At 35.3% G+C, this 24,003-nt stretch overlaps 1 protein-coding gene across 2 annotated transcripts in view; it reads left to right on the plus strand.

Annotated features, from left to right (window-relative positions):
• Positions 1-14,873, plus strand: part of CFHR2 (complement factor H-related 2) — a 15,846-nt gene extending 973 nt beyond the window's left edge. The window contains exons 2-5 of one of the 2 annotated variants that reach the window (XM_011951607.1): positions 5,162-5,356; positions 6,533-6,709; positions 13,552-13,734; positions 14,534-14,873. In XM_011951607.1, coding sequence (XP_011806997.1) covers positions 5,162-5,356; positions 6,533-6,709; positions 13,552-13,734; positions 14,534-14,733 — 755 coding nt within the window. In that variant the 3' untranslated portion in view covers positions 14,734-14,873. The remainder of the gene's footprint in view (positions 1-5,161; positions 5,357-6,532; positions 6,710-13,551; positions 13,735-14,533) is intronic. The other variant, XM_011951608.1, reaches the window with a different exon arrangement.
• The last annotated feature ends 9,130 nt before the right edge of the window (positions 14,874-24,003 follow it).

Consider the following 24,003-nt stretch of genomic DNA (forward strand, 5'->3'; position numbering starts at 1 on the left):
AGAGCGAGACTCCGTCTCAAAAAAAAAAAAAAAAAAAAAAAAAAAGACAGGTTCTCACTTTTTTGCCCAGGCTGGAGTGCAGTGGCACAATCATGGCTCAGTGCAGCCTTGACCTCCTAGGCTCAAGTGATTCTCCAACCTCAGCCTCCTGAGTAGCTGGGACTACAAGTGGGCACCACTATGACCAGCTAATTTAAAAAAGTATATATATATGAGATGGAGTATCTCGGTGGCCAGGCATGGTCCTCACACCTATAATTCCAGCACTTTGGGAGGCCAAGGTGGGTGGATCACCTAAGGTCAGGAGTTCGAGACCAGCCTGGCCAACATGGTGAAACCTCATCTCTACTAAAAATCAATAAAAAAATTAGCTGGGTGTGGTGGTGCACACTTGTAGTCCCAGCTACTTTGGGAGCCTGAGACAGGAGAATCACTTGAACCCAGGAAGTGGAGGTTGCAGTGAGCCAAGAAGGTGTCACTGCACTCCAGCCTGGGCGACAGAGGGAGACTCCATCTAAAAAAAAAAAAAAAAAAGAAAGAAAGAAATTAAGACCACCATATCACATGAATTGCAAACAAAATCTCTACCAAGGTCTAGGATACTAATTAAACTATGTGTGTACATGGAGTTTCGATCATTATGCTTTACCCTTTGATTTCCAGAAGGTTTTTACTTTACTGTTTTGCTGTTTCCTAATGTTTACAGACCTTTGAAGTTTTATTTGAATAGTTTCTCGTCTGTCCTGACGTAAGAGAACAATATGAACAATAAAATTCTTTCCTTGAAATATTTGCCCTTAGAAGTGTTGCAAAGCATTATTTCTATTGGTTTGAAATTCATTTTATTTTGTTTTCACTTTTAGTGCTGAGTTGTAATCACAGGAGTGCGACTGTATGAGTGTATTTGATTTTTCTTAAGTCTGTGTTTATGGTATTCATTAAGTGGCTTATACACTTATTACAAATGGCATTACAAGGGGATTTCTAAACAGGGGGAAAGCAGAGGAAGATGAGTGAAAAATATGAGAGAAATATACAGAATTTTGACAATTCCTAACCCTGCCCCCACCAAAAATATGTCCAAGCTTCAATCCAGTCTCTGAGAGAAACTTCAGTGACGTTCTATCTAAAGGTTGCCTAGATGTTAAATGATCTGTAAGTGTGTGTTAGTTACACTGTCGTTTAGACGTCTATTGAGAGCCCTGCCAAAGAGCAAAAACAACACACTGAAGCAACACATTTGTATACATAGAAAACTGCATGCTTCCAGTAGCAAAATATTTATCAAGCAATATGTTGTGCTTCATGTAGCAAAGAAGCTGGAAGAAAATGACAACCCTAACCACACCTCACTGCAACTTACCACAGCATCCCAAAGAAAAGCAAAATGTAAACAGGCAAATAAATTGCAAGACTATATATAGGTGACTGTGAGTGTGTGCATGCGTGTGTGTGTGTGTGTGTGTGTATAAACAGTCATACATTACTTAATGATAGGGGCACATTCTGAGAAGTTCATCCTTAGGCGATTTCTTTCTTATTCAAACATATAGAGTGTACTTACACAAACCTAGGTTGCATAGCCTACTACCTAACTAGGTCATATGGTATAGCCTGTCGCTCCTAGGCTGCAAACCTGTACAGCATGTTGTGGTACTGAATACTGTGAGTTGTAGCACCATTGTAAGTATATGTTTATCTAAATATAGAAAAAATATGATAAAAATACATTATAAAACGTTACAAATGGCACACTTATATATGGCTCTTACGGTGAATAGGGTGTGCAGGACTGAAAGTTGCTCTCAGTAAGTCATTACATGAGTGGTGAGTGAATATGACAGCTTAGAACATTACCATAGACTACTGGAGGTGGAATAAACACAGTATACTTAGGCAAGACTAATTTATTTTATTAATTAATTAATTTATTTAAATAGTTTTGGCGGGAGCAGGTGGTTTTTGGTTACATGGATAAGTTCTTTAGTGCTAATTACTGAGTTTTTGACACACCCAGGATAGACTAAATTATTTTAAAACTTTTCTTCAATAATAAATTAACCTTAGTTTATATTAACCTTTTTACTTCATCAACTTTAATTTTTTTGTCTTTTGAGATAATATTTAGCTTAAAAAAATTGTAGAGATGTACAAAAGATTTTTTATTTCTATTGTTCTATAAGCTTTTATCTTTTAAATATTTTCCTTATTTATTTACTTTTAAAACCTTTCGTTAAAAACAGTCACAAACACACACATTAACCTTGGCCTACAAAGGATCAAGATCATCAGTATCACTGTCTTCTTCCTCCACTCTTGTCCCACTAGAAGGTCTTCAGGGCAGTAACGCACATGGAGCTGTCCTCTCCTGTGATAACAAAGGTTTCTTCTGGAATAGTTCCTAAAGGACCTGAGGAAAAATTAACTGTTTTACAGTTAATTTTTTAATGAATAGAGGAAGTGAACTATAAAATACTGATAACAATTATAGTATATGAAATACATTAACCAGTAACACTTCTATATTATCATCATCAGGTATTACGTACTGCACAAAATTGTGTGTGGTATATTTTTATGTGACTGACAATGCTGTAGGTTTGTTTACACCGGCAGTGCCACAAACATGTGAGTAATATATTGCACTGCAATGTTATGATGGCTATTAGGTGATAGGAATTTTTCAGCTATGCTGTAATCTTATGGATCCCCTGTCATATAAGCAATCAGTCATTGACCAAAATGTCACTATGTGTTGAATAACTGTATGACTGTGTGTGTGTGTGTGTGTATATATATATATATATAATGTGTGTGTGTGTATATATATCCCAGAAGAAATGTATTCATAATATTCTACCAGAATGTTGAGACAAGAAAAATTATTTTCTACTTTTGAAGTGGGTGGTTGTGTAAAGGAGGCTTGCAAAAAGACATTAACACTCCTAGCTAGCATCATTGTAGATATGCACAATGAATATTTGATGAATGTCATAGAGTTAGTTCTGGAAAACCAAGCTATTCTGGATAACAAAGAATATGTAGGTGCAAATGTATGAAAATAAACTACTATAATTTTGGAGGAGTGAAGGATAATCGAAAGAGTTATGATAGGTTAATACTATCAAGACAGGAGTCTTTCCCTCAATACCTTTACCAAAACTATCTAATGTCAAATTTTAAACAGATAATCAATTTCAGGTTTCACAAGGTGAAAATATTTCAAATATTGTGCAACATTAAACATTACTCGTAGATAGATGAGAAAGAGAAATTTCTCTTGATTTGTCAGCTTAATTTCTGCACACATCTTCCAAATAAGGTGAAAAATAAAATTATTCCTTATGCAGCAGTACTATATTGCAAAAATACCTTGAGATAAAAACAAAGAGCAGTATTATATTGAAGAAATATCTTGAACTTACTTACTCAAAGATAAAGTATATACTTTACTTACTCAAAGATATATACACTTACTCAAAGATAAAGTATATCAAACCCATAGAATGTACAATATCAAGAGTGAGCCCTAACATAAACTATGGACTTTGGGTGATAATTATATTGATGGTGAGGGAGGTTATCCATGTGGCAAGGGAGAGGAAGTGGTATGTAGGAAATCTCTGTACCTTCCACTCAATTTTTCTGTGAAAAACCTGTAAATAAAAAATAAAGTCTACTAAAAAATATGTGTGTATATATGTATATATATGTATGTGTACAAAAAAGTCAAAAAGTATGAGGATTTCACTCATTTTCTACATTGTTTTAATATATCTTGCACCATAGTGCGTATGGATGCATATATACATATATACAGTAGTCCTTTAGTATCCTGAAGGAATTGGTTCCAGGACTCTACTCATCCCCAGTAGATACCAAAATCCATGGATACCAAGTCTCTCAGAAAGAATGGTGTAGTATTTGTATATAACCTGTGCATATCCTCCCATACAATTTATATTATTTTATGTGTTTTTTGTTTGTTTGTTTGTTTGTTTGAGGTGGAGTCTTGCTCTGTCACCTCCAGGCTGGAGTTTAGTGGCGTGATCTCAGCTCACTGCAACCTCCTCCTCCCAGATTCAAGTGATTCTTCTGCCTCAGCCTCCCGAGTAGCTGGGATTACAGGAGCAGACCACCACACCAGGCTAAATTTTGTACTTTTAGTAGAGATGGGGTTTTGCCATGTTGGTCAGGCTGGTCTCAAACTCCTGACCTCAAGTGATCCCTCCACGTCAGCCTCCCAAAGTGCTGGGATTACAGGCATGAGCTACCACACCCAGCCCTCTCATACAATTTAAGTAATTTAAGTAATCTCTAGATTATTTAAAATACCTAATACAAGTAAATGCTATACAACAAAGGAAATAGCAATGATCTTTCTCCTGAGAAACATTTATGAGAGTTAAGAGAGAAATAGATATATGAAGATGTTCTTTTTCCCTAAAATAGTTTATAAACATAAAATATTTTATTATAAAAACCAAAATACAAGTATATATAAATACAAATATACAAATATATATTTGTATATACAACATTTACCAGAGTTTAGCTCTAAATTTATCTTGATTGAGTTGTTCTTAGTGATTTTCTTATAATCTCTAAATTATTTCCACTGAAACCATATTAACTTTGTAACCAGAAAATATTCAAAACGATATTAGTAAACAAAAAACAAAACTACCTACGCAACATCTTTACTGCACCAGAAAAAAAAATAGGACAGAGTTTCTGGTGGAGATATCTATGACGGTCGATGAGAATAGAGAAAAGAAGTAAGTTGAGAGCTAAAAGCAACCTTATCACTCCTCTACTGTATACTATGCAGATAAGGAAGATTTGCTACTCTTATACTCTGCTTCATTCTTAAATTGTGGTGTGAGGGTTTTCTTCTTGAAGACATTGCAGGAGAGTTCATATTTCATATCACTCCAAAATATAAATTTTATATGCGTTAACAATGACCTCCTCAAATACTACTGTACTCTTAATTAGTGATGTTTTTTCATTCCTAATTTGTACACTTGAAAGCATTTAAGCCAAAGGCATTTAAGCTAAATGAAAGAAAAAAACTGTAAATGAGATGATTAAAATATAATCTACTGATTTATTTACGTAGCTTATTATGTAATTCTACAGTTTTGTTTTATTTTCCCAGCAACATTTTGTGATTTTCCAAAAATAAAACATGGAATTCTATATGATGAAGAAAAACATGAGCCATTCTCCCAAGTTCCTACAGGGGAAGTTTTCTATTACTCCTGTGAATATAATTTTGTGTCTCCGTCAAAATCTTTTTGGACTCGCATAACATGCACGGAAGAAGGATGGTCACCAACACCAAAGTGTCTCAGTGAGTAAATGCCCTGTTCATTAAATGGATGTCATTCAGTGAGTAAAGAAGGATGTGCCAGACAAGATCATAAGGTCTTATAATCACAGAGGCAGTGACCAGAGGAGCTGCAAAGATGGGAGATGTAGTCCTCCTATTTTGAGATGCCTCCTATGAGAATCAATGAAGAATAAATATGTCAACTGTCTTGCATTACCTGGAAATGCTCTACATGTTGAAATATATTTATTATTTTAGACTGACAATTAATATATTTAGCTGCTAATATTTCTTTACTAATATTCATTTGGCAGCAGCCTAATCATAGTTTTCCTTTGAAATGCCATTTTTATACATATTCTGTTTTGAATTTACCATTCTTCTGCACATTGTAAGGAGGTTTCGCATTTTCACTTTTATATTTCAATAAATCATTTATTTGGTCCTTCAAAGTGTAGCTATTAATACTCCAATAAAGGTAGAGAGCAGACTCCAATGATAACAGGTATAATAAAAGAGAAAACAATTGAGAGACAGATAGATGAGGCAACAAAGGAAATAGCAATGATCTTTCTCCTAAGAAACATTTATGAGAGTTAAGAGAGAAATAGATATATGAAGACGTTCTTTGTCCCTAAAATAGTTTATAAACATAAAATATTTTATTATAAAAACCATAGAGCAACAACATGAAATATTTTCTTCTATATATACATATAAAAGAAACAAAAACATATTTCAGCATATATATATAGTAGCATGACTTAAAGTCTTTTGAAAACATTTATATTTGATTTCAGCTTTGAAAGTTTTCCTTTTTTTTTTTTTTTTTTTTTGAGACAGAGTAAGACTCTGTCACCCAGGCTGGAGTACAGCGGCGCCATCTCGACTCACTGCTACCTCTGCTTTCTGAGTTCAAGTGATTCTCCTGTCTCAGCCTCCAGAGTAGCTGGAATTACAAGTGTGCACCGCTATGCCCTCTAATTTTTGTATTTTTAGTAGAAACAGAGTTTCATCATGTTGGCCAGGCTGGTTTCAAACTCCTGGCCTCAAGTGATCCACTCGCCTCAGCCTCCGAAAGTGCAGGGATTACCAGCATGAGCCACTTCACCCGATTTATTAAAATATTTTAAAATGCAGTTGTACTTTTTCTTTGCTACTTCCATCTTGTATATTAATCCGTTTTTGGGTCCTTAGGACTGTGTTTCTTTCCTTTTGTGGAAAATGGTCATTCTGAATCTTCGGGACAAACACATCTGGAAGGAGATACTGTACAAATTATTTGCAACACAGGATACAGTCTTCAAAACAAGGAGAACAACATTTCATGTGTGGAATGGGGCTGGTCTGCTCCTCCCAAATGCAGGTCCACTGGTAAGTACAATGCTCTTCTCTCAGATGCTGTTATATATTATAAAGTTTAAAAGAAATAAATCTTTTTTTAACAAATTAAATATAGGTTAAATATAGGTTTTACCACATACCTCTATCATTATTCATTTGATTTTCAGTTCCAATTGGGTCTAAGGGGATGTGCAATAACATAGTTTGCCTAACTATATAAATCAAATGTATGTGATAAGTAAAAACATTAAACAAGAATACACCTTGAATATAATCCCTTGAAGTTTAAGTAATGCCTGTGTGTGGTTTATAGTGTCAGGTTAGTTGACAAGAAATGGTTACAAAACTGAAGTATTAAGGTGAAAATAAATCAAATTCTAATTAAAATGTCTTATAAGTAAGAACAGCATTTAATATGTATCTTTATTTAAATTCATATGCTTTATTGAATAAATCATCAATTCCTACGTATTAGAAAGTCCATACTTCTGAGAGGTATGTTTATTTGTGAGCATCTTAGCATTTGGAAAATGATTCTTTTGGAAACTTGTGGCATAAATGATGGCACCTCCCAGTCCTGTGTGAACTCTTGTGATTCTTCATCTTTATAGTGCCTCAGTAATTGTTCTTCGCCCAGCCCAATACGATTCCGTCCTATGCTTGCACAGCTCAGTATTCAACTAAAAGCACAAGGAGCTCCATGGAAACTTCTACAGCTCTTTCTCTTCATACCACTTTCTCTCTGCTACTATGCCCAGTAACTTCTGGCCACCGTAGTCTCCAAGACTGACCTTATTAGTCTCAACTAAAGAAGACCACTGAGTTCTTCCTGGGTTCTCCCTCACAGCACAGAGTCTAAGAAAGGCCTCCCAGCAAACAGATGGGGCTGTGCGCTATGGTAGTTTGGGGTTTTGAGGTTTTTTCATTTTCTTAGTCATCATGGTTGTGTGCTGGGAGATTTCCAGTGTTCTTGATATATATTTTGTACAGTTTTCTAATTTTTTTCCAGTGGGATGCTATGTTGATACCAGCTATTCCATCCTATCAGGAAATAGAATCCGTGGTATGCTTTTCAAAAGATGTTATGTTATCAAATATTATTCCACATCTTCAATACTTAATTTAAAACCTCTAGAGTAGGGCACAGTGGTGTGTGCCTGTAGTCCCAGCCACTGGCAAGGCTGAATCAGGAGGATCACTTGAGCCCAGGTGTTCAAGACTGCAGTGAGCTATGACTGCACCAGTGCACCCCAACCTGGGCAACAGAGTGAGACCCTGTCTTCGCTAAATTTAAACTTCTAGAAAATTGAGTCTTCTTAAAACAGCTGAAACTGTGATAGTTTTTTGGTAAACAGTTAAATCATAGTATCTTTCTATTACTACAGGATTAAACATGATTAACATTTGCAAAAAAAAAAAAAAAGAACAAATGTTATGAATACCAGAAAATTCCAGTGATTGAATAGGGTTCAGGATTTATAGGCTTCAGTGATGGCATAAATATTTCCATGCTCTCTCTATGTCATGAACAAGCTCTCTTCAATTTGTGGGATGATGGCTATTGTCAGCCCAACAATTATATTTTAGAAGCTTGACAAATTAAGTTTGACCAGCTGTATCCCATACAAGCTGGCTCTCTCTTGTGTACAGTCTGTAAGACTTTGTTAGCCTTTGATTAAGTCTGTTGCTTTGTGACACAAAAAATATCCCGGGTTTAATTCACGTTTTCCCCGTCCAAGAACTAGAATAAGCCATACCTCCAGTAAGTTCTGGTTCCATTCAGTGAGTAATGACATTTTGAAACTAAGTTGCCAAAATAAAGTTGCTTCAAAACTTAGCCCATTTTATTTAGTCTGACAAAGAACACATCTTCTTGTTCAAGTTCTCAGAATATTGCTACCTTTCCCTCTCTGCCTGTTGCTTATTCCAAAAGCATAAGGCAACATATTGAGGTTATAAGAGTAGATGGAGGAAGTCAGAATCTCCAAAGTGGAAGAATTTAGCAGAACAGTCTATGTCCAAGGTTGAATGGTAGCTCAAGAACACCATGGAGAATTAATAAAGTTTCAGGGCAACTAGACTCATAATGATAGGTGCATAGTCTGTTTTCTCATCTAAGGTAACATTTTGCAAGTTATGGTAATCTATGTTCCAGGGATTAGTACAGAGCCATCTTTGGGAGCCATTATTCCTTCTACAACACCATGCAATAATCACATATGAATGAAGCAGCTGGGAAACCCTACATCAGCCAAGATCAATTATATTTATTTATTTATTTACTTAATTACTTATTTCCTTTTTTTTTTTTTTTTTGAGACAGAGTCTCACTATGTTGCCAAGGTTGGAGTGCAATGGTGTGATCTTGGCTCCCTGCAAATTCTGCCTCCAAGGTTCAAGCGATTCTTGTGCCTCAGCCTTCTGAGTAGTTGGGATTACAGACATGTGTCACCACACCCAGTTAATTTTTGTATTCTTAGTAGAGACAGGGTTTCACCAAGTTGGCCAGGCTGGTCTCGAACTCCCAACCTCAGGTGATCTGCCAACCTCAGCCTCCCAAGTGCTGATATTACAGGCATGAGCCACTGCACCCAGCCAGATCAATTATTTTCAATGGCATTTTGTTTTTACACTTAGATTTTTAAAAAGATGACAATCAGTAAAGAATTGCCATCCAAAATATTGGAATAAAATACAGAGATTAGGGATATAAGTTTTATGTAAGTGAAATGAGTCACATTCTAGTGGGATTTGCTCGAGTAAACTGCAATCAAACCATTAAAGTGCCAATAACAGTACATAAAACTAATCACTTTAAATAATATTTATGAGATTATTAATTAGAAAATAGTTCAATTTTTTTGTGTGTGTATACTTGATTTATTCAGATTATTTACTCTGTCTTTAATGTCAATTATGTATTTTATGTAAGAATTAATATATACTTTTATAAACTAACCATTAATGAGAGATGATTAAATAAGAAAAATAAACACATATTCATATACATAATTATTTCTAATTGAATCAGAAGATGTTCATAATGGGTTTTTATAAACATACTAATGATAGAGTTGAGAATAATGGAAAAGTTCAAAAAACCTAGAAGATGGGTTTTTTAAAAAGTCTTTGATATTTAGTTACCCATTTGTAAAATTGGGATTAATTTGCTTTATAATTTCCCTCCAACTTTCTCCCCATACAGGTGAAATTGGCCAAAAGAAAGGGGCTACAGTCCCCATGCAAGTTCAAAACCCAGCAGGGCACTCATTAAATCTTAAATCTCCAAAAATGGTCTCCTTTGACTCCTTGTCTCACATCCAGGACACACTGATGCAAGGGGTGGACTTCCAAGGCCTTGGGTAGCTCCACTTCTGTGGCTTTGCAGGGTTCAGCCCCCCAGGGCTGCTCTCATGGGCTGGCTTTGAGTGCCTGTGGCCTTTCCAGGTGCATAGTACAAGCTGTTGGCTTATCTACCATTCTGTGGTCTGGAGGAGAGTAGCCCCCTATGCAAAGCTCCACTCGGCAGTGCCGCAGTGGTGACTTTGTATGGGGGTTCCAACCCTACATTTCCCTTCCACACTGCCCTAGCAGTGGTTCTCCATGAGGACTCCGCCCCTGCAGACTTTTGCCTCAACATGCAGGAATTTCCATACAACCTCAGAAATCCAGGCAGAGGTTCCCACTTGGAACCAAAAAAAAGCTCAAAATCTTATCTTCTGTGCACCCACAGGCACAACACCATGTGGAAGCTGCCGAGGTTCGAGGTTTGCACCTTCTGAAAAAATGACATGAGCTGTATCTTGGCCCCATTTAGCCACGGCTGGAGCTGGAGCAGCTAGGACTCAGCAGGGCACCAGGTCCTGAGGCTGCACACAGCCGCAGGGCCTAGGCCCATGAAACTATTTTTCCTCCTAGGCCTGTGATGGGAAAGCCTCAAAGATCTCTGACATGCCCTAGAGTCATTTTCGCCATTGTCTTAGGCTATTAACATTTGGCTCCTTGTTACTTATGCAAATTTCTGCAGCAGGCTTGAATTATTCCCCAGAATATTAGTTTTTCTCTTCTACTACATGGTCAGGCTGCAAATTTTGCAAACGTTTATACTCTGTCACTCTTGAATATTTTGCTGCTTAGAAATTTCCTACTCTAGTTACCCTAAATCATCTCTCTCAACTTCAAAGTTCCACAGATCTCTAAGGCAGGGACAAATTGCCGCTAATCTCTTTGCTACAGCATAGCAAGAGTGACCTTTGCTCCAGTTCCCAATGAGTTTCTCATCTCCATCTAAGACCACCTCGGCCTGGACTTCATTGTTCATATCACTATAAACATTTTGGTCAAAACCACTGAACAAGTCTCAGGGGAGTTCCAAACTTTCCCTCATCTTCCTGCCTTCTTCTGAGCCCCCTAAACTGTTCTAACCTCTGCCTATTACCCAGTTCCAAAGTCACTTACACATTTTCAGGTATCTTTATAGCAGTGCCCACTGTACCAATTGACTATATTAGTCCATTCTCACACTGCTATAAAGAACTTCTCCAACCTGGGTAATGTATCAATAAAGTAGGTTTGGCTAGACATGGTGGCTCACACCTGTAATCCTAGCACTTTGGGAGACTAGGGCAGACGAATCACTTGAGGTCAGGAGTTTGAGACTAGCCTGGCCCACATGGTGAAACTCTGTCTTTACTAAAATATAAAAATTAGCTGGGCATGGTGGTGCACACCTGTAATCCCAGCTACTCAGGAGGATGAGGGAGGAGAATTGCTTGAGCTGGAGAGGCAGAGGCTGCAGTGAGCCAAGATAGTGCCACTGCACTGCAGTCTGGGTAACAAAGTGAGACTCCATCTCAAAATAATAATAATAATAAATAAATAAAATAGGTTTAATTGACTCACAGTTCCACGTGGCTGTGGCTTCAGAAAACTTACAATCATGGCAGAAGGGGAGGCAGGCACTTCTTCACAAGGCAGCAGGAGAGAGACAAGTGAGCAAAGGAGGAACTTCCAAACACTTATGAAACCATCAGATCTTTTGAGAACTCACTCACTATCATAAGAACAGCATGGGGGAAGCCATCGCCATGATCCAACCACCCCCCACCATGTCTCTGCCTCAATACCTGGGGATCACAATTCAAGATAAGATGCGAGTGGGGACACAAAGCCTAACTATATCAGGTGGCAAGTATGTGTGATAAATGATGTGAATGCAAAAAAGAGTAATTTCAAGCGCTCCAGCTACCAGTATCTCCTCAGGCTTCTAATATCATTCCCTTCTTATATTTTTAATAGATTTGGAACAATTTAATGTAATTAAGTCAAAATAGCTGATATATTTTTTCAAGTTATGAGAAAAATATTGTACAGTATTAGTTGGTTCCACATGTCACTATTAGTTTATGTCTTATGGTCAATCTTGGAAGTGTTCAGTCATTTTTTTTTATTGTTTTCAGTCTGGTACTTTTTCTCTTCTCTTTCTGGATCACCTCTCCTTATTTGTTGTTGTTTGTTGTATTCTAAAGGTCTCTGAAGCTCAGTTCAGCTTTCTGTTTTTAGTCTATTTTCAGACTGGGTAATTAATATTGCTCTGTATTGAAGTTCATGAATTTATTCATCTGTCAACTCCCAATGTATTATTAAGCCTATCAATTGGTTGTTTTTTAATTCTTGTTTTACTATTTGGGTTTATAATTCCTACTGGACTTTTCAAAGCATCATCAATTTCAACATCTGTGTCTTCTTAGTGTTGTCTTCTGTTATTAATAATTGTCTTTTCTATATTGAGGGTTTCCTGGTCCTTAATATGATGAGTAATTTTTAAATTTATTCTAGATATTTTAGGTGTTATATTTTGAGTACTGGATTGCAAAAAGTCTTATTTGGCAGCTTCCATTGCTGCCATGCTGGGTATAAGCCCAGGTTTCCCACTTGGCTTCTGCTGACATCATGGGAAAAGGGAGAGGTATCTTGTTACTTGACCATGTAGATGAAAGTTTAGGTTCCACAGTTGACCTCTGTTTATCTGGGAGTGTGGAGGGTGGTAATTGGCTTCTTAGGATCTTTCCTACAGTATGTAAGTTATTGGTAAAAATACTTTTCCTGGGCTTTTGGGTATAGAAAGTAGGCTCTTCTGGGGATTTTCTTTTTTTATCTGAACCTCATTTTAATATGGGTTGCAGTCTTCTCCAGTGTCCTAACCAGGATACACAGGAGTCCAAAAGAAAACCCACATGACCCTGCTGTGTCATTCCTTGAGTCCTGAAGTCTCTAGCTAGATCAAAGTCTCTATATCTTTCAGAGTCTTCTTATGTTCTTTTCTGTTTTTTTTTTTTTTTTTTTACATTGTGTCCAAAATTCGAGTTGTACTTAGCATAAGGAAAAGGTAGAAAAGTTCGTTCCTCATTTTGCCGATACCAAGAATCCAGCAATTTCCTTTTACCTTCTATTAATTTGTATTGTTTAAATTTTTCAAGGAATTAATGTTTCTTTTGTAAGGCAAATGAAAATAAAGAATGAAATGACTATGGACCCAATAAACTCCAAAGAATGTTGAATTTAAAATAAGAAACTTTGTGTTTGTCATAGCTTTCTATCTGTTTAGCATGTACTCATTTAGAAAAACATTTCTTAATCCTGGAATACTACGAGGTGTCATCTTTGTTAATGCTGTATGTGTTCATTCAGTGAGGAGAAAAGAACTTAAAATACAACTTTCAGTTTGTAGGATAAATTTTACTCCAGGAATCATTTCATTCAGCACAAATCACAAAAGCCCTGATAGAATATGAAGTGCCTAGTTTGTATTTGCCTTATTTGAACTTGCATTTTTATTTGCTCTCCCAGTAAATCAAATGATGTTTTCTTAGTTTCTGCAGAAAAATGTGGGCCCCCTCCACCTATTGACAATGGAGACATTACTTCATTCCCGTTGTCAGTATATGCTCCAGGTTCGTCAGTTGAGTATCAATGCCAGAACTTGTATAAACTTGAAGGTGATAATCATATAACATGTAGAAATGGACAATGGTCAGAACCACCAAAATGCTTAGGTAAGTACTTTAGTATTCTCATGGGTTCTGGAAAAATCAATGTGATGAGTCTGATATTTCACTGTTTGTAACAGAATTTTCACAGATTAACAAACAAGCATTCTGCTGAATGCTTGCCTACCAAACGTTTATATAATGGAATGTAAAGTTTAGAAATTTTTCTCTTTATATTTATGTTTTATTTTAAAACATTTAGTAGATAAATAAAAAGAATATATATTCATGTTCTACAACATGTTGTTTGATAAATTTATGAAGCAATGATTACTACAAATTAATTAACACATTCATCACCACCTATTGTTACCATTGTGTGTAAATGTGTGTGTGTGTGTGTGTGTGTGTGTGAGATAAGGACTCTTAAAACCTGCTTTCTCTTCAAATTTCAAGTGAATAATACCATATTATTAGCTATTAATGTCATTACATTTCTTTATTTGATTCCCAGTTCTTGTTCATCTTATTACTGAAAGTTTGGATTCTTTCACCAAAATCATAATCTAACAGAAACAGCAATGATAGGTTCTAAAATACAACTATCTTAATATAACAATTGATGTTATGAATCTGGTAATAACATTAAATTATCATCCATTAAACACAGTACCTCATTTTTTACATTGTTTACCATTTTAACTTTACTTAAATCTATATTATATTTTTACAGCAATGGTTTGGAAAGGATTTAGAGAAATAATTCCTCAACCATCATATAACATTCTACTTGAAAACCTGTCTATGAGTCTATGAAGATTTGCATACTACTTAATGTTTTATGTTCATATTTTTCTACTTTCAGATCCATGTGTAATATCACAAGAAATTATGGAAAAATATAATATAAAATTAAAGTGGACAAACCAACGAAAGCTTTATTCAAAAACAGGTGACATAGTTGAATTTGATTGTAAATATGGATATCATCCAACAAAATCTCATTCATTTCGAGCAGTGTGTCAGGATGGAAAACTGATATATCCCAGTTGTGAAGAAAAGTAGAATAAATGGCATTACTATTAGTAAAATGCACATATTTTTCTGAATTTATTATTAAATCTGTTTTCAATTTCATTTTTCAAGTACTGTTTTACTCATTTTTATTCATAAATAAAATTTTGTGTTGATGTGTGAAAATGCAATTATAATCTGAGACGTGTCACAATGGTAAGTACTATCTTCACCAAATCTAAGTAACAACCTAGGAATTGTCTTTTTCTTTTCCTTTTTAAAAAAATTGACAATAACTGTATATATTCATGGGGTACATAGTAATGTTTCCATATATATAATGTATAATGGTCAGTTAGGGTAATTAGTATATCCATTATCTCAAACATTTATCATTTCTTTGGGTTGGGAGCATTAAATATTCTCCTTCCAGCTATTTGGTACTCCACAGTATATTATTGGTAACTGAAGGAATTATATCTAAATGTTACCCCCACATATCTTGAAATGTCAGTTCCTAACAGTCACAGCCTGGGAGTTCATGTTAGCCTTCTTTCAGAGTTTGCAACTAGGTATATCCACATAACTAATCAAAATAATACATGTTTTGGTGAGAATTAGCATCTGCAATGGTTAGTTTTATGTGTCAACTTGGCTAGGCTATCAAGCCCAGTTATTTAATCAAATGTTAATCTAAGTGTTTCTGTGAAGAAAGTATTTTATAGATGGAGTTAATAACATCTACAATAAGTTGCCTTTAAGTAAAGATTACCCTTGATAATGTGCATGGGTCACATTCAATCGAAGCAGTAAGAGTCAAAACTTAGGCTTCCAAAGAAGAAATTCTACCTCAAGACTGTAACATTGACCCTTGTCTGAGTTTCTACTCTATTCGCCTATGAATTTTGGACTTGCTTATGCCCACAAGTCAAGTAAACCAATTGCATAAAAAAACCTCTCTCTATCTCATCTATCTACATACATCTCACACTATACATTCTGTTTCTCTGGGAAACACTAATACATCATCGTACCACTTAATTTTTTTTAACCAATTAAAATCTCTCACTATCTTCCTAGGATTTGTATCACTTAATATTCACTAGAGAGGCTAGTTTGACCAATTATAAAATTCTCATTTAGGCCGGGCGCGGTGGCTCAAGCCTGTAATCCTAGCACTTTGGGAGGCCGAGACGGGCGGATCACGAGGTCAGGAGATCGAGACCATCCTGGCTAACACGGTGAAACCCCGTCTCTACTAAAAAATACAAAAAACTAGCCGGGCGAGGTGGCGGGCACCTGTAGTCCCAGCTACTCGGGAGGCTGAGGCCGGAGAATGGCATAAACCCGAGAGGCGGAGCTTGCAGTGAGCCAAGATCACGCCACTGCACTCCAGCCTGGGTGACAGAGCGAGACTCCGTCTCAAAATAAATAAATAAATAATAAATTAATAAATAAATAATAAAAATAAAAATGAAAAATTATTTTAAACAGCAATAATGTCAAGACCAAAGTGAGAATTGTAACTCCCACGTGTGGCTTCTGACTGTCCAAATCTGTCTTCAGAATGCATGTGGCTAAGAGAGACAGTCTTGATGAGTGTCTGTCATCTCTTAAGTTCCTCCATCTCTTGTACTTTATGAGTTGATGAACTCCCTAAGCTGCAACTTATGAAATCCAGTTATTTGTTATACTTATTTTAGATGAACAACCTAAAAAGCGTGATTTGGGCACCTTAACCCAGATTCTTATTTCTCTTGGATCTGATGTACAAGTTTCTCTTGCAAGAATTTTAACGAGGGTCACATTATCAGTCTTCTATGAAATTAGAGAAAACATCACAGACTTGTTTTTAAACGTTTTCTTAAAAAGAAGCATGCAGAAAATTGCCAAAAACATGGGTGAGCACTACCTAGGTAAAGAAATAAAGCATTACTATTTCATCAGAAATACAATCTAACTTTGAAAACTTAAATATGATTTCTAAAATAGTTAAGACTTGGTTATATTTAATGTCATCAACAAAGATGAACTAGGTAAGTAATCATAATGGAGTACATTCTTAATTACAATCATTTTTATGACACATATATACCTCAGAGTGGAGATAATTAAAATATTAGCATGTAATGCAGCAAAGTTACTACATTATGTAAATTAAAGATGTCCACAAATAATTTGAAAATCCTCCGATTAAGTGACCTGTTTCCCCTCACCTTGAACTTGTGCTAACCCATGACTGCTTTGACCAATAGGATATAGTGTAAGTATCTTTATGCCAATTAAGGATAAAAGCTTAAAAAAAAATAGCAGCTTGGTCTCCAGTAGCTTCTAACCAGCATGAAAGAATTCTGACTACCCTGTAAAGAGGCTCTGAGAATGACAGGAGTCACCTTGACCCCAAATTTCACCCATCGCTGGCAAAGGATGTGACTGAAGACATATTAAACCCTCAACCCCAGAATATGTACCAGATAAATAACATTGAATATCTTTGTTAATGCCTCCAAAAAACGAAAGAATTATCCATCTGAATCCCATCAAAATTACTGTTCCATAGAACTGTAAGATGTAATTAAATAGTGTATTAGAAAAAAGAACCATCTCAAAACACTAAACTCAGCTTAAAATATAAGAAAGTAGGAAATAATGAATATTAGTGCAGAAATCAATGAAACAAATTCAACTTAGAAAAAATCTATTTTATTAATCTTCTCAAAGAACAAATGAAATGAACCAATGCTAGTTCTTTGAGAAGAATAATAAATTTTTTCTAGCAAGAAAAACGAAGGAAAAAAACACACAAATTACCTGCCATTTGAGATGGTATAGGGCATTAATTAAAATTCCTCTAACAACTGAAGGGTATAAAAGTATTTTAATTTTTAAAATGTCCTAATGGTTTTATCTGAAAAACATACCAAAAGAGAAGAGAATACACAAAGTAGTTCCATCATTACATGGGCATTGTATACGAAAGAAAATTCTACAAGAGGGTACAACAGTAACCTCGGTCACATTTGTAAGTCAATAGCTTGTCTTCTTCTGGGACTCACTGCAGAGACTGTTGAGGCTCTGTCTTAGGCTATAGAAGGAAGAATTTAAACAAGGGATCTTTCACTAGACCATCTGCTGCAGAAGCCTGGATGATCAGCCTATCTCTCTGATGGCCATTCATAAAAGAATGGCCATTTCTCTACCCAGAAAGTTGTGACAGATTCTCATGGGAAAATATAAGTATTTTTTTTTTTGTATTTTTTGTTTGTTTGTTTGTTTTTTAGGATTTTTGTGTCTATATTCATCAGGATACTGGCCTGCAGTTTTCTTTTTTGTTGTATCTCTGCTAGGTTTTGGTATCAGGGTGACGCTGGCCTCATAAAATGAATTAGCAAGGAATCCCTCCTCCTCAATTTTTTGAATAGTTTCAGTAGGAATGGTATCAGCTCTTCCTTACATATCTAGTAGAATTCAGCTGTGAACCTATCTGGTGCTGGGATTTTTCTGGTTGGTAGGTTTTTATTACTGACTCATTTTTGGGATTCACCATTGGTCTGTACAGAGATGCAATCTAAATGCCCATCAATGGTAGATTGCATTTCTAAAATGTGGTACACACACTCCATGGAATACTATGTAGCCACAAAAAAGAGTGAGATTTTGTCCTTTGAAGGAACATAGATGGAGCTGGAGGCAAACTAACACAGGAATAGAAAACCAAAAACCCCATGTTCTCACTTATAAGTGGAAGCTAAACATCGAATACTTATGGGCACAAAGAAGCAAACAACAAATACTGGGACCTTCTTGAGGGTGGATGATGGGAGGCTGAAGACAGAAAAAACCACCTTTCAGGTACTATGCTTATTACCTGGGTGACAAAATAATTTGTACATCAAAGTCCCCCACGACACACAATTTACCTATGTAGCAAACCTGCACATATACTCCTGAATCTAAAACAAAGGTAAAACATACAAATAAAATTAAAAAGCTACACATGAGATAAACCAAATATGGTTTACTATTAGATAAATTTCCTAGATACAGTGGTAGAAGAAACAACGATTTGGGGATGATACCAGCACTTATCTACAAGTCTTTCCAAACACATCACAATTTCCTTCTCTGCCTTACACTATAATTTCTGAGTTCAGTTTAAAATGAACAGCTCTTGAAGTATCACTCGTATTTAAACAGAATTTACTGTCTATAATTTTTAATTTAACAGAATTCAGAAGGGATTGGTGGGCCAGATGAAGGACTGACAAATGACAGTCATGGGGAACTGTGGCCTGCTGCTTATTTTTGTAGGGCTCTGACTACAATGGTTTTCACATTTTGACATCTTTTTAAATTTAAAATAATAATATTTTTATAATTAAAATTATATTCATAAAATGTATATGAAATTCATGTATTTGTGTCCATAAAGTTTTACTGGAACACAACCATATTCACTAGTTTACATGTTCCCCATGGCTGTTTTCACACTATCAGGGTACAACAGAGTAGTTGCAACAGAGACCACAGAAGCTAGAATGTCCCATCCTCTCACCTGGCCTATCTGGGCCTTCAGCAACAAATGCTTTGTTAGCAAGTAGAAGTAACAGGCCTATAAGTGTGTACGTTTCTAATCCTATCCCATATGAATGAAAATAAATCATGAGAGAGGCACTGGCAAGATTCTTATTTCCAGTGAATGGGTTAGCATGATGGTCAAGGCTGATGTTTCTTTTGGAGAAGAAAGTGCGGGTTAAAATAAGTGATAGATAAAAGAAAGTGGCATAATTACCCAAATAAGATATCTAACAAATATACTATTAAAAGGGAATATGCTATTAAAAGGAAATAGTTATGTAACTATTAAAAGGGAAAATCAAACATAGTTTTGTTTACCTCTAGACAGCCTTAGAGCAAGAAAATAATTTTCTCTCTTACCTTTTATTCAGACACCTATAAGAGTGAAATACTTGGTCTCTCTAAGACCTTACCACTACTAGAACAAAATGCCATGGATCTGGGAGGCAGCAGGCTTGAGCAACAACATTACTGGACTGCTATACAGCATATACTTCAGTGAAACAAAGGAAATTCAGGTTACACACACAAGTGCTGGTGTGGTTTGTATCTTGAGATAAAATGCCTCCTGTGTGACCCAGTGGTGGGATGAAGAAGTCTGTGCATGAGTTCTACCGATGCATCTCTCAATGAATAACCCTCTCCTACTGCTGCTGTGCCCTTTGCCTGTGATACAGCCAAAGCATAAGCTGTATTGTGTTTTGTGAGTATAAGCTGAGTCCTGTGAATTCCTTCAGCAATCCAACACCAACATTCTTACCACCTGGTAAAACAAAACAACTTAATATATATAAAAGCAAATAAAACACTTCTACCTGAAAACTATCTCAATAAATGTCTGCGTCTTTCATTAAATACTACTTCACTGATTAAATAATGTATAGGTGTAGGAAGCATGTCCCTGTCTCTGAGTTTCATCTGCAAAATGGAGATAACATTTTTGAAATCAGATTTTAATTCATAAATGTTTGTAAATAGTTTTCAGTGTAATAGGCATTCAACCATATCTATGATCATATAGTAAGTATGCAATAAATCATTGAAGCTATTATTATCATTAATATTACTCAAAGGAAAAATAAAACAGGATCAGTAGAAACCTGGCTCTTTGTTTTGTATCAATCTGTGTAACAAAAATCTTTTCTTCAGCACATTGATCACACAGGTAAGCAGCAGTGAGATGAAGGAGCTTATAGATATAGCAGATACAAAATCCCACAGGATAGACATATAAAAACTTATAGCAATATAATAAGCACATTAATAGTAAAAGATGGAAGACATGATAAGAATGTAGAGAAGAAATAAACACTTTCTTGGAGGCCAGGAAATAGATCTGAAAGGAAATGACATTTCATGTGAGATTCAAACTTGAATATAATTTTGGCAGATGGATACGGAGAAAATCAACACTTAGGAGAAACAGACTGTGAAAGACCAACAGCAAGAAAAAGAAGAAGCATAACTGCGAAGCTTCAACAAATTAGCATGACTAAAGCTCAGAAAATTCATTGTGATGAGTGATGTGAGGTAGAGAGGAATCAGGAAAGATTTTATAGACCTGACAGGGAGACCGAACTTTACTCAGAGAGTGATCAGGGAGCCATTGATGGATTTTAAGCAAGGGAGATTCATAGACAGATGGACCACGGTTTCATGAGCGTGGAGCCTGGATTACAGTCAGGCATTAACAATATATAACGTTCAGGTAGAAGAGCTATTTCAGACATCATTTCTACTGTGTTTAATTTGTAATATCTAGCACAATATCCATACAAAATGAATTTCACATTTATCGACACATAAGAAATACTTAAAGTATCAGGTTTGTTACTTCACAAAAGCGAAATACTAAATATTTGAGAATACAAAAATGGGCATTTGTAGCCCAAATAAACATCAAATTCAAGAAAAAAATTATCTGAAAATTTCATGCAAATTATGTGCAATGGAAAAATTATAACGTTAAAAACTGATTAAATTTACTGAGAAAATCAATGATGTTCCAGTAGAAAAGTACAGGCATAAATAATTCAGTTAAAGCAAAATAGTCAACAAGTAAATGGAAAATGTTCAAATTAATTTAAGTAATTTTGAAAAGAACAGTAGAGTTTTTAATTATAAACTTAGTAAGATTAAATATTTAAGCCTATACAGTTATGGTAAAATCAGTTTATGTATCCATAGTTTGAGTCAGCATAAACAGATATGTACAGATTTATAAACAAAATGCTAGGGTTTAGCCAGAACCCTAAATATGCACTAATATTTTGTCATTTCCTTTTTACTAACTTAAAATTTATGTAATAAGTTTTTAAAATATCATGTACAAATAATTTTCCTGCAACTTCATTACAACAAGAAAAACTGAGAGAAGTTTCACTATCCAAAAAGATAACAAATTATACTATAGCAGTTATAAGCATACATTAAAATAATCAAAATAATATTAATAATTTCAAATATAATATGAAAAGTAAAAATCTTCTATACAGTTCTTAAATGATTTTTAAAACTCTCCACAAATATTCAAGAAAATAGAAAATGCTTGAAAGTGATTGTGAGACAAAAAAGGAGATACTCAAGTGTAAAGCTTGACTGTCTTGGGAACAAAAAATTATCCTGATTGAACTGAAAAAAAGCTGAAGAAGGAAATGAAGGCTTTTTCCATTATTCATTATTTATGAATAGCAACCATTCAAAAGTTAGTTTCAGGACACAAAACATGAATAAAAAAAATCTGAGAGCATCTTCAGTAAACTTGCATAATTCTGCTATGAGACATACATTTCTAAAATAGGTTGGTCTTGAGCATCGGTAGGAAGAATATGTTCTGTAAGTAAAGGACGGCCTGCATAGCAAGGACTTAATAGAGTACAGCTGGAGAATGCTGGCGGTATCAGCAAGGCAGGAGGCTATGGATTAGGTAAACTCTTGCATGATCATCTTACATGATCCCTGGAGGAAAATAGCGTGAGTAGGACATCACAACCTGTTCTCATTTCTTTGCTCAGTTAGGAGGTAAAAGTCGAGTAATTATCCATTAAAACTTATCAACTGCAGTGGCTCACATCTGTAATCCCAGCACTTTGGGAGGCCGAGGTGGGCAGATCACGAGGTCAGGAGATCAAGACCATCCTGGCCAACATGGTGAAGCCATGTCTCTACTAAAAATACAAAAATTAACTGGGTGTGGTGATGTGTGCCTGTAGTCCCAGTTATTCAGCCCAGATGAGTGATATATTTTTAATAGGGAGAGGATGGCGTGAACCCGGGAGGCGGAGCTTGCAGTGAGCTGAGATCCGGCTACTGTACTCTAGCTTAGGCAGCAGAGCAAGACTTCGCTTCAAAAAAAAAAAAAAAAAAATCTTATTAACTGATGAAACACAGTGGGTACCAAAAACAACACAAAACAAACAAAAAAGATGAAAATAAAACATGTTGAAGTTAGTAACACTATATAGAATTTTAGAAATAATTTAATGTTTGTACTTTATATGTGCATAAATAAATTAAAAGATTCTGAAGGTTTTTTTTAGACAGGGCCTCGTTCTGTTGCCCTGGCTGGAGTGCAGTGGCACGATCTTGGTTCACTGCAGCCTGCACCTCCCGGGTCCAAGAGATTCTCTTGTCTCAGCCTCCTAAGTAGATGGGATTACAGGAGTGTGCTACCATTCCTGGCTAACTTTTTTATATTGTTTGTAGAGATGGGGATTCACCATGTTGGCCAAGCTGGTCTCAAACTCCTGACCTCAAGTGTTCCACCCATCTCGGCCTTCCAAAGTATTGAGATTACAGGTGTGAGCCACTGCACCTGGCCTAATTAAAAGTTTAAAAGGATTTAGCTTCAGGTCTTTGAAGATTGGTTTTTGTCTTTACTTAAGTAAATATTTCAGATTTGGTTTCTTTATTAGAAAACTTGTTGAAAACAATTTTCATCCTATCAAAAAGTATCTTAAAACTGTGATAAACATTAATCGTGGAGTAATGTACATAAACTTTGTGTTTACATACAAATTATTTATATTTCTTTACCATATATTATATTTTTATTTCTATATTAATATTTATTTATATGTTGTTTATATGACGTGTTATGTCCACACAGTTGATTCTGTTTCTCTAAAGACAATGCCAATTCTAAATTATTTTCGTATTTTACCACCACAATTTTTACAAATGTATACATATGTACATACTTATTTTCTATTCATCCTAATACGATTGTAATTATATCTCGGATTTTTTGTTTGGGGTGAATTTTTGCTTCTTTATGATTCTTTGTTCATTCTAAATTTCTTCACTGAAAATATATTACGTTTGCAGTCAGAAAAATAAATAATAGTATAAAAAACTTACCCAGGTAGTATCTTGGCTGAACTATCAGGCGACAGACATGGCTCAGCTTTCTGCTAAAAGATTTCATGATAGGCAAAGAAAAGAAAGGAGAATGGAATTGAATAGAGATTTAAAATCTATACTATTATCCTGACCAATGTAAATCTTAGACATGGGAGGACGACAGTGTAAAGCTACTCATATCCTCTACCTTGATTTTTGTTTTGTTCTGTATTGTTATCTTCTTGGAGATACTTCAAAACAGTTTACACTTGATTTGACTCCAAAAATGATAGAGTATCTTCCTTAACGATGATGTTATTAAGTCATTCTGAGTTACATATAGTTCTCTGTTTCTTTTTTCTTTTTTTTTTTTAAAGTTTTCTTTTTTTTTTTTTATTATTG

The sequence above is a fragment of the Colobus angolensis genome, unplaced genomic scaffold, assembly GCF_000951035.1.
Source record: "Colobus angolensis palliatus isolate OR3802 unplaced genomic scaffold, Cang.pa_1.0 Scaffold320, whole genome shotgun sequence".
In the NCBI taxonomy this organism is placed as follows: domain Eukaryota; kingdom Metazoa; phylum Chordata; class Mammalia; order Primates; family Cercopithecidae; genus Colobus; species Colobus angolensis.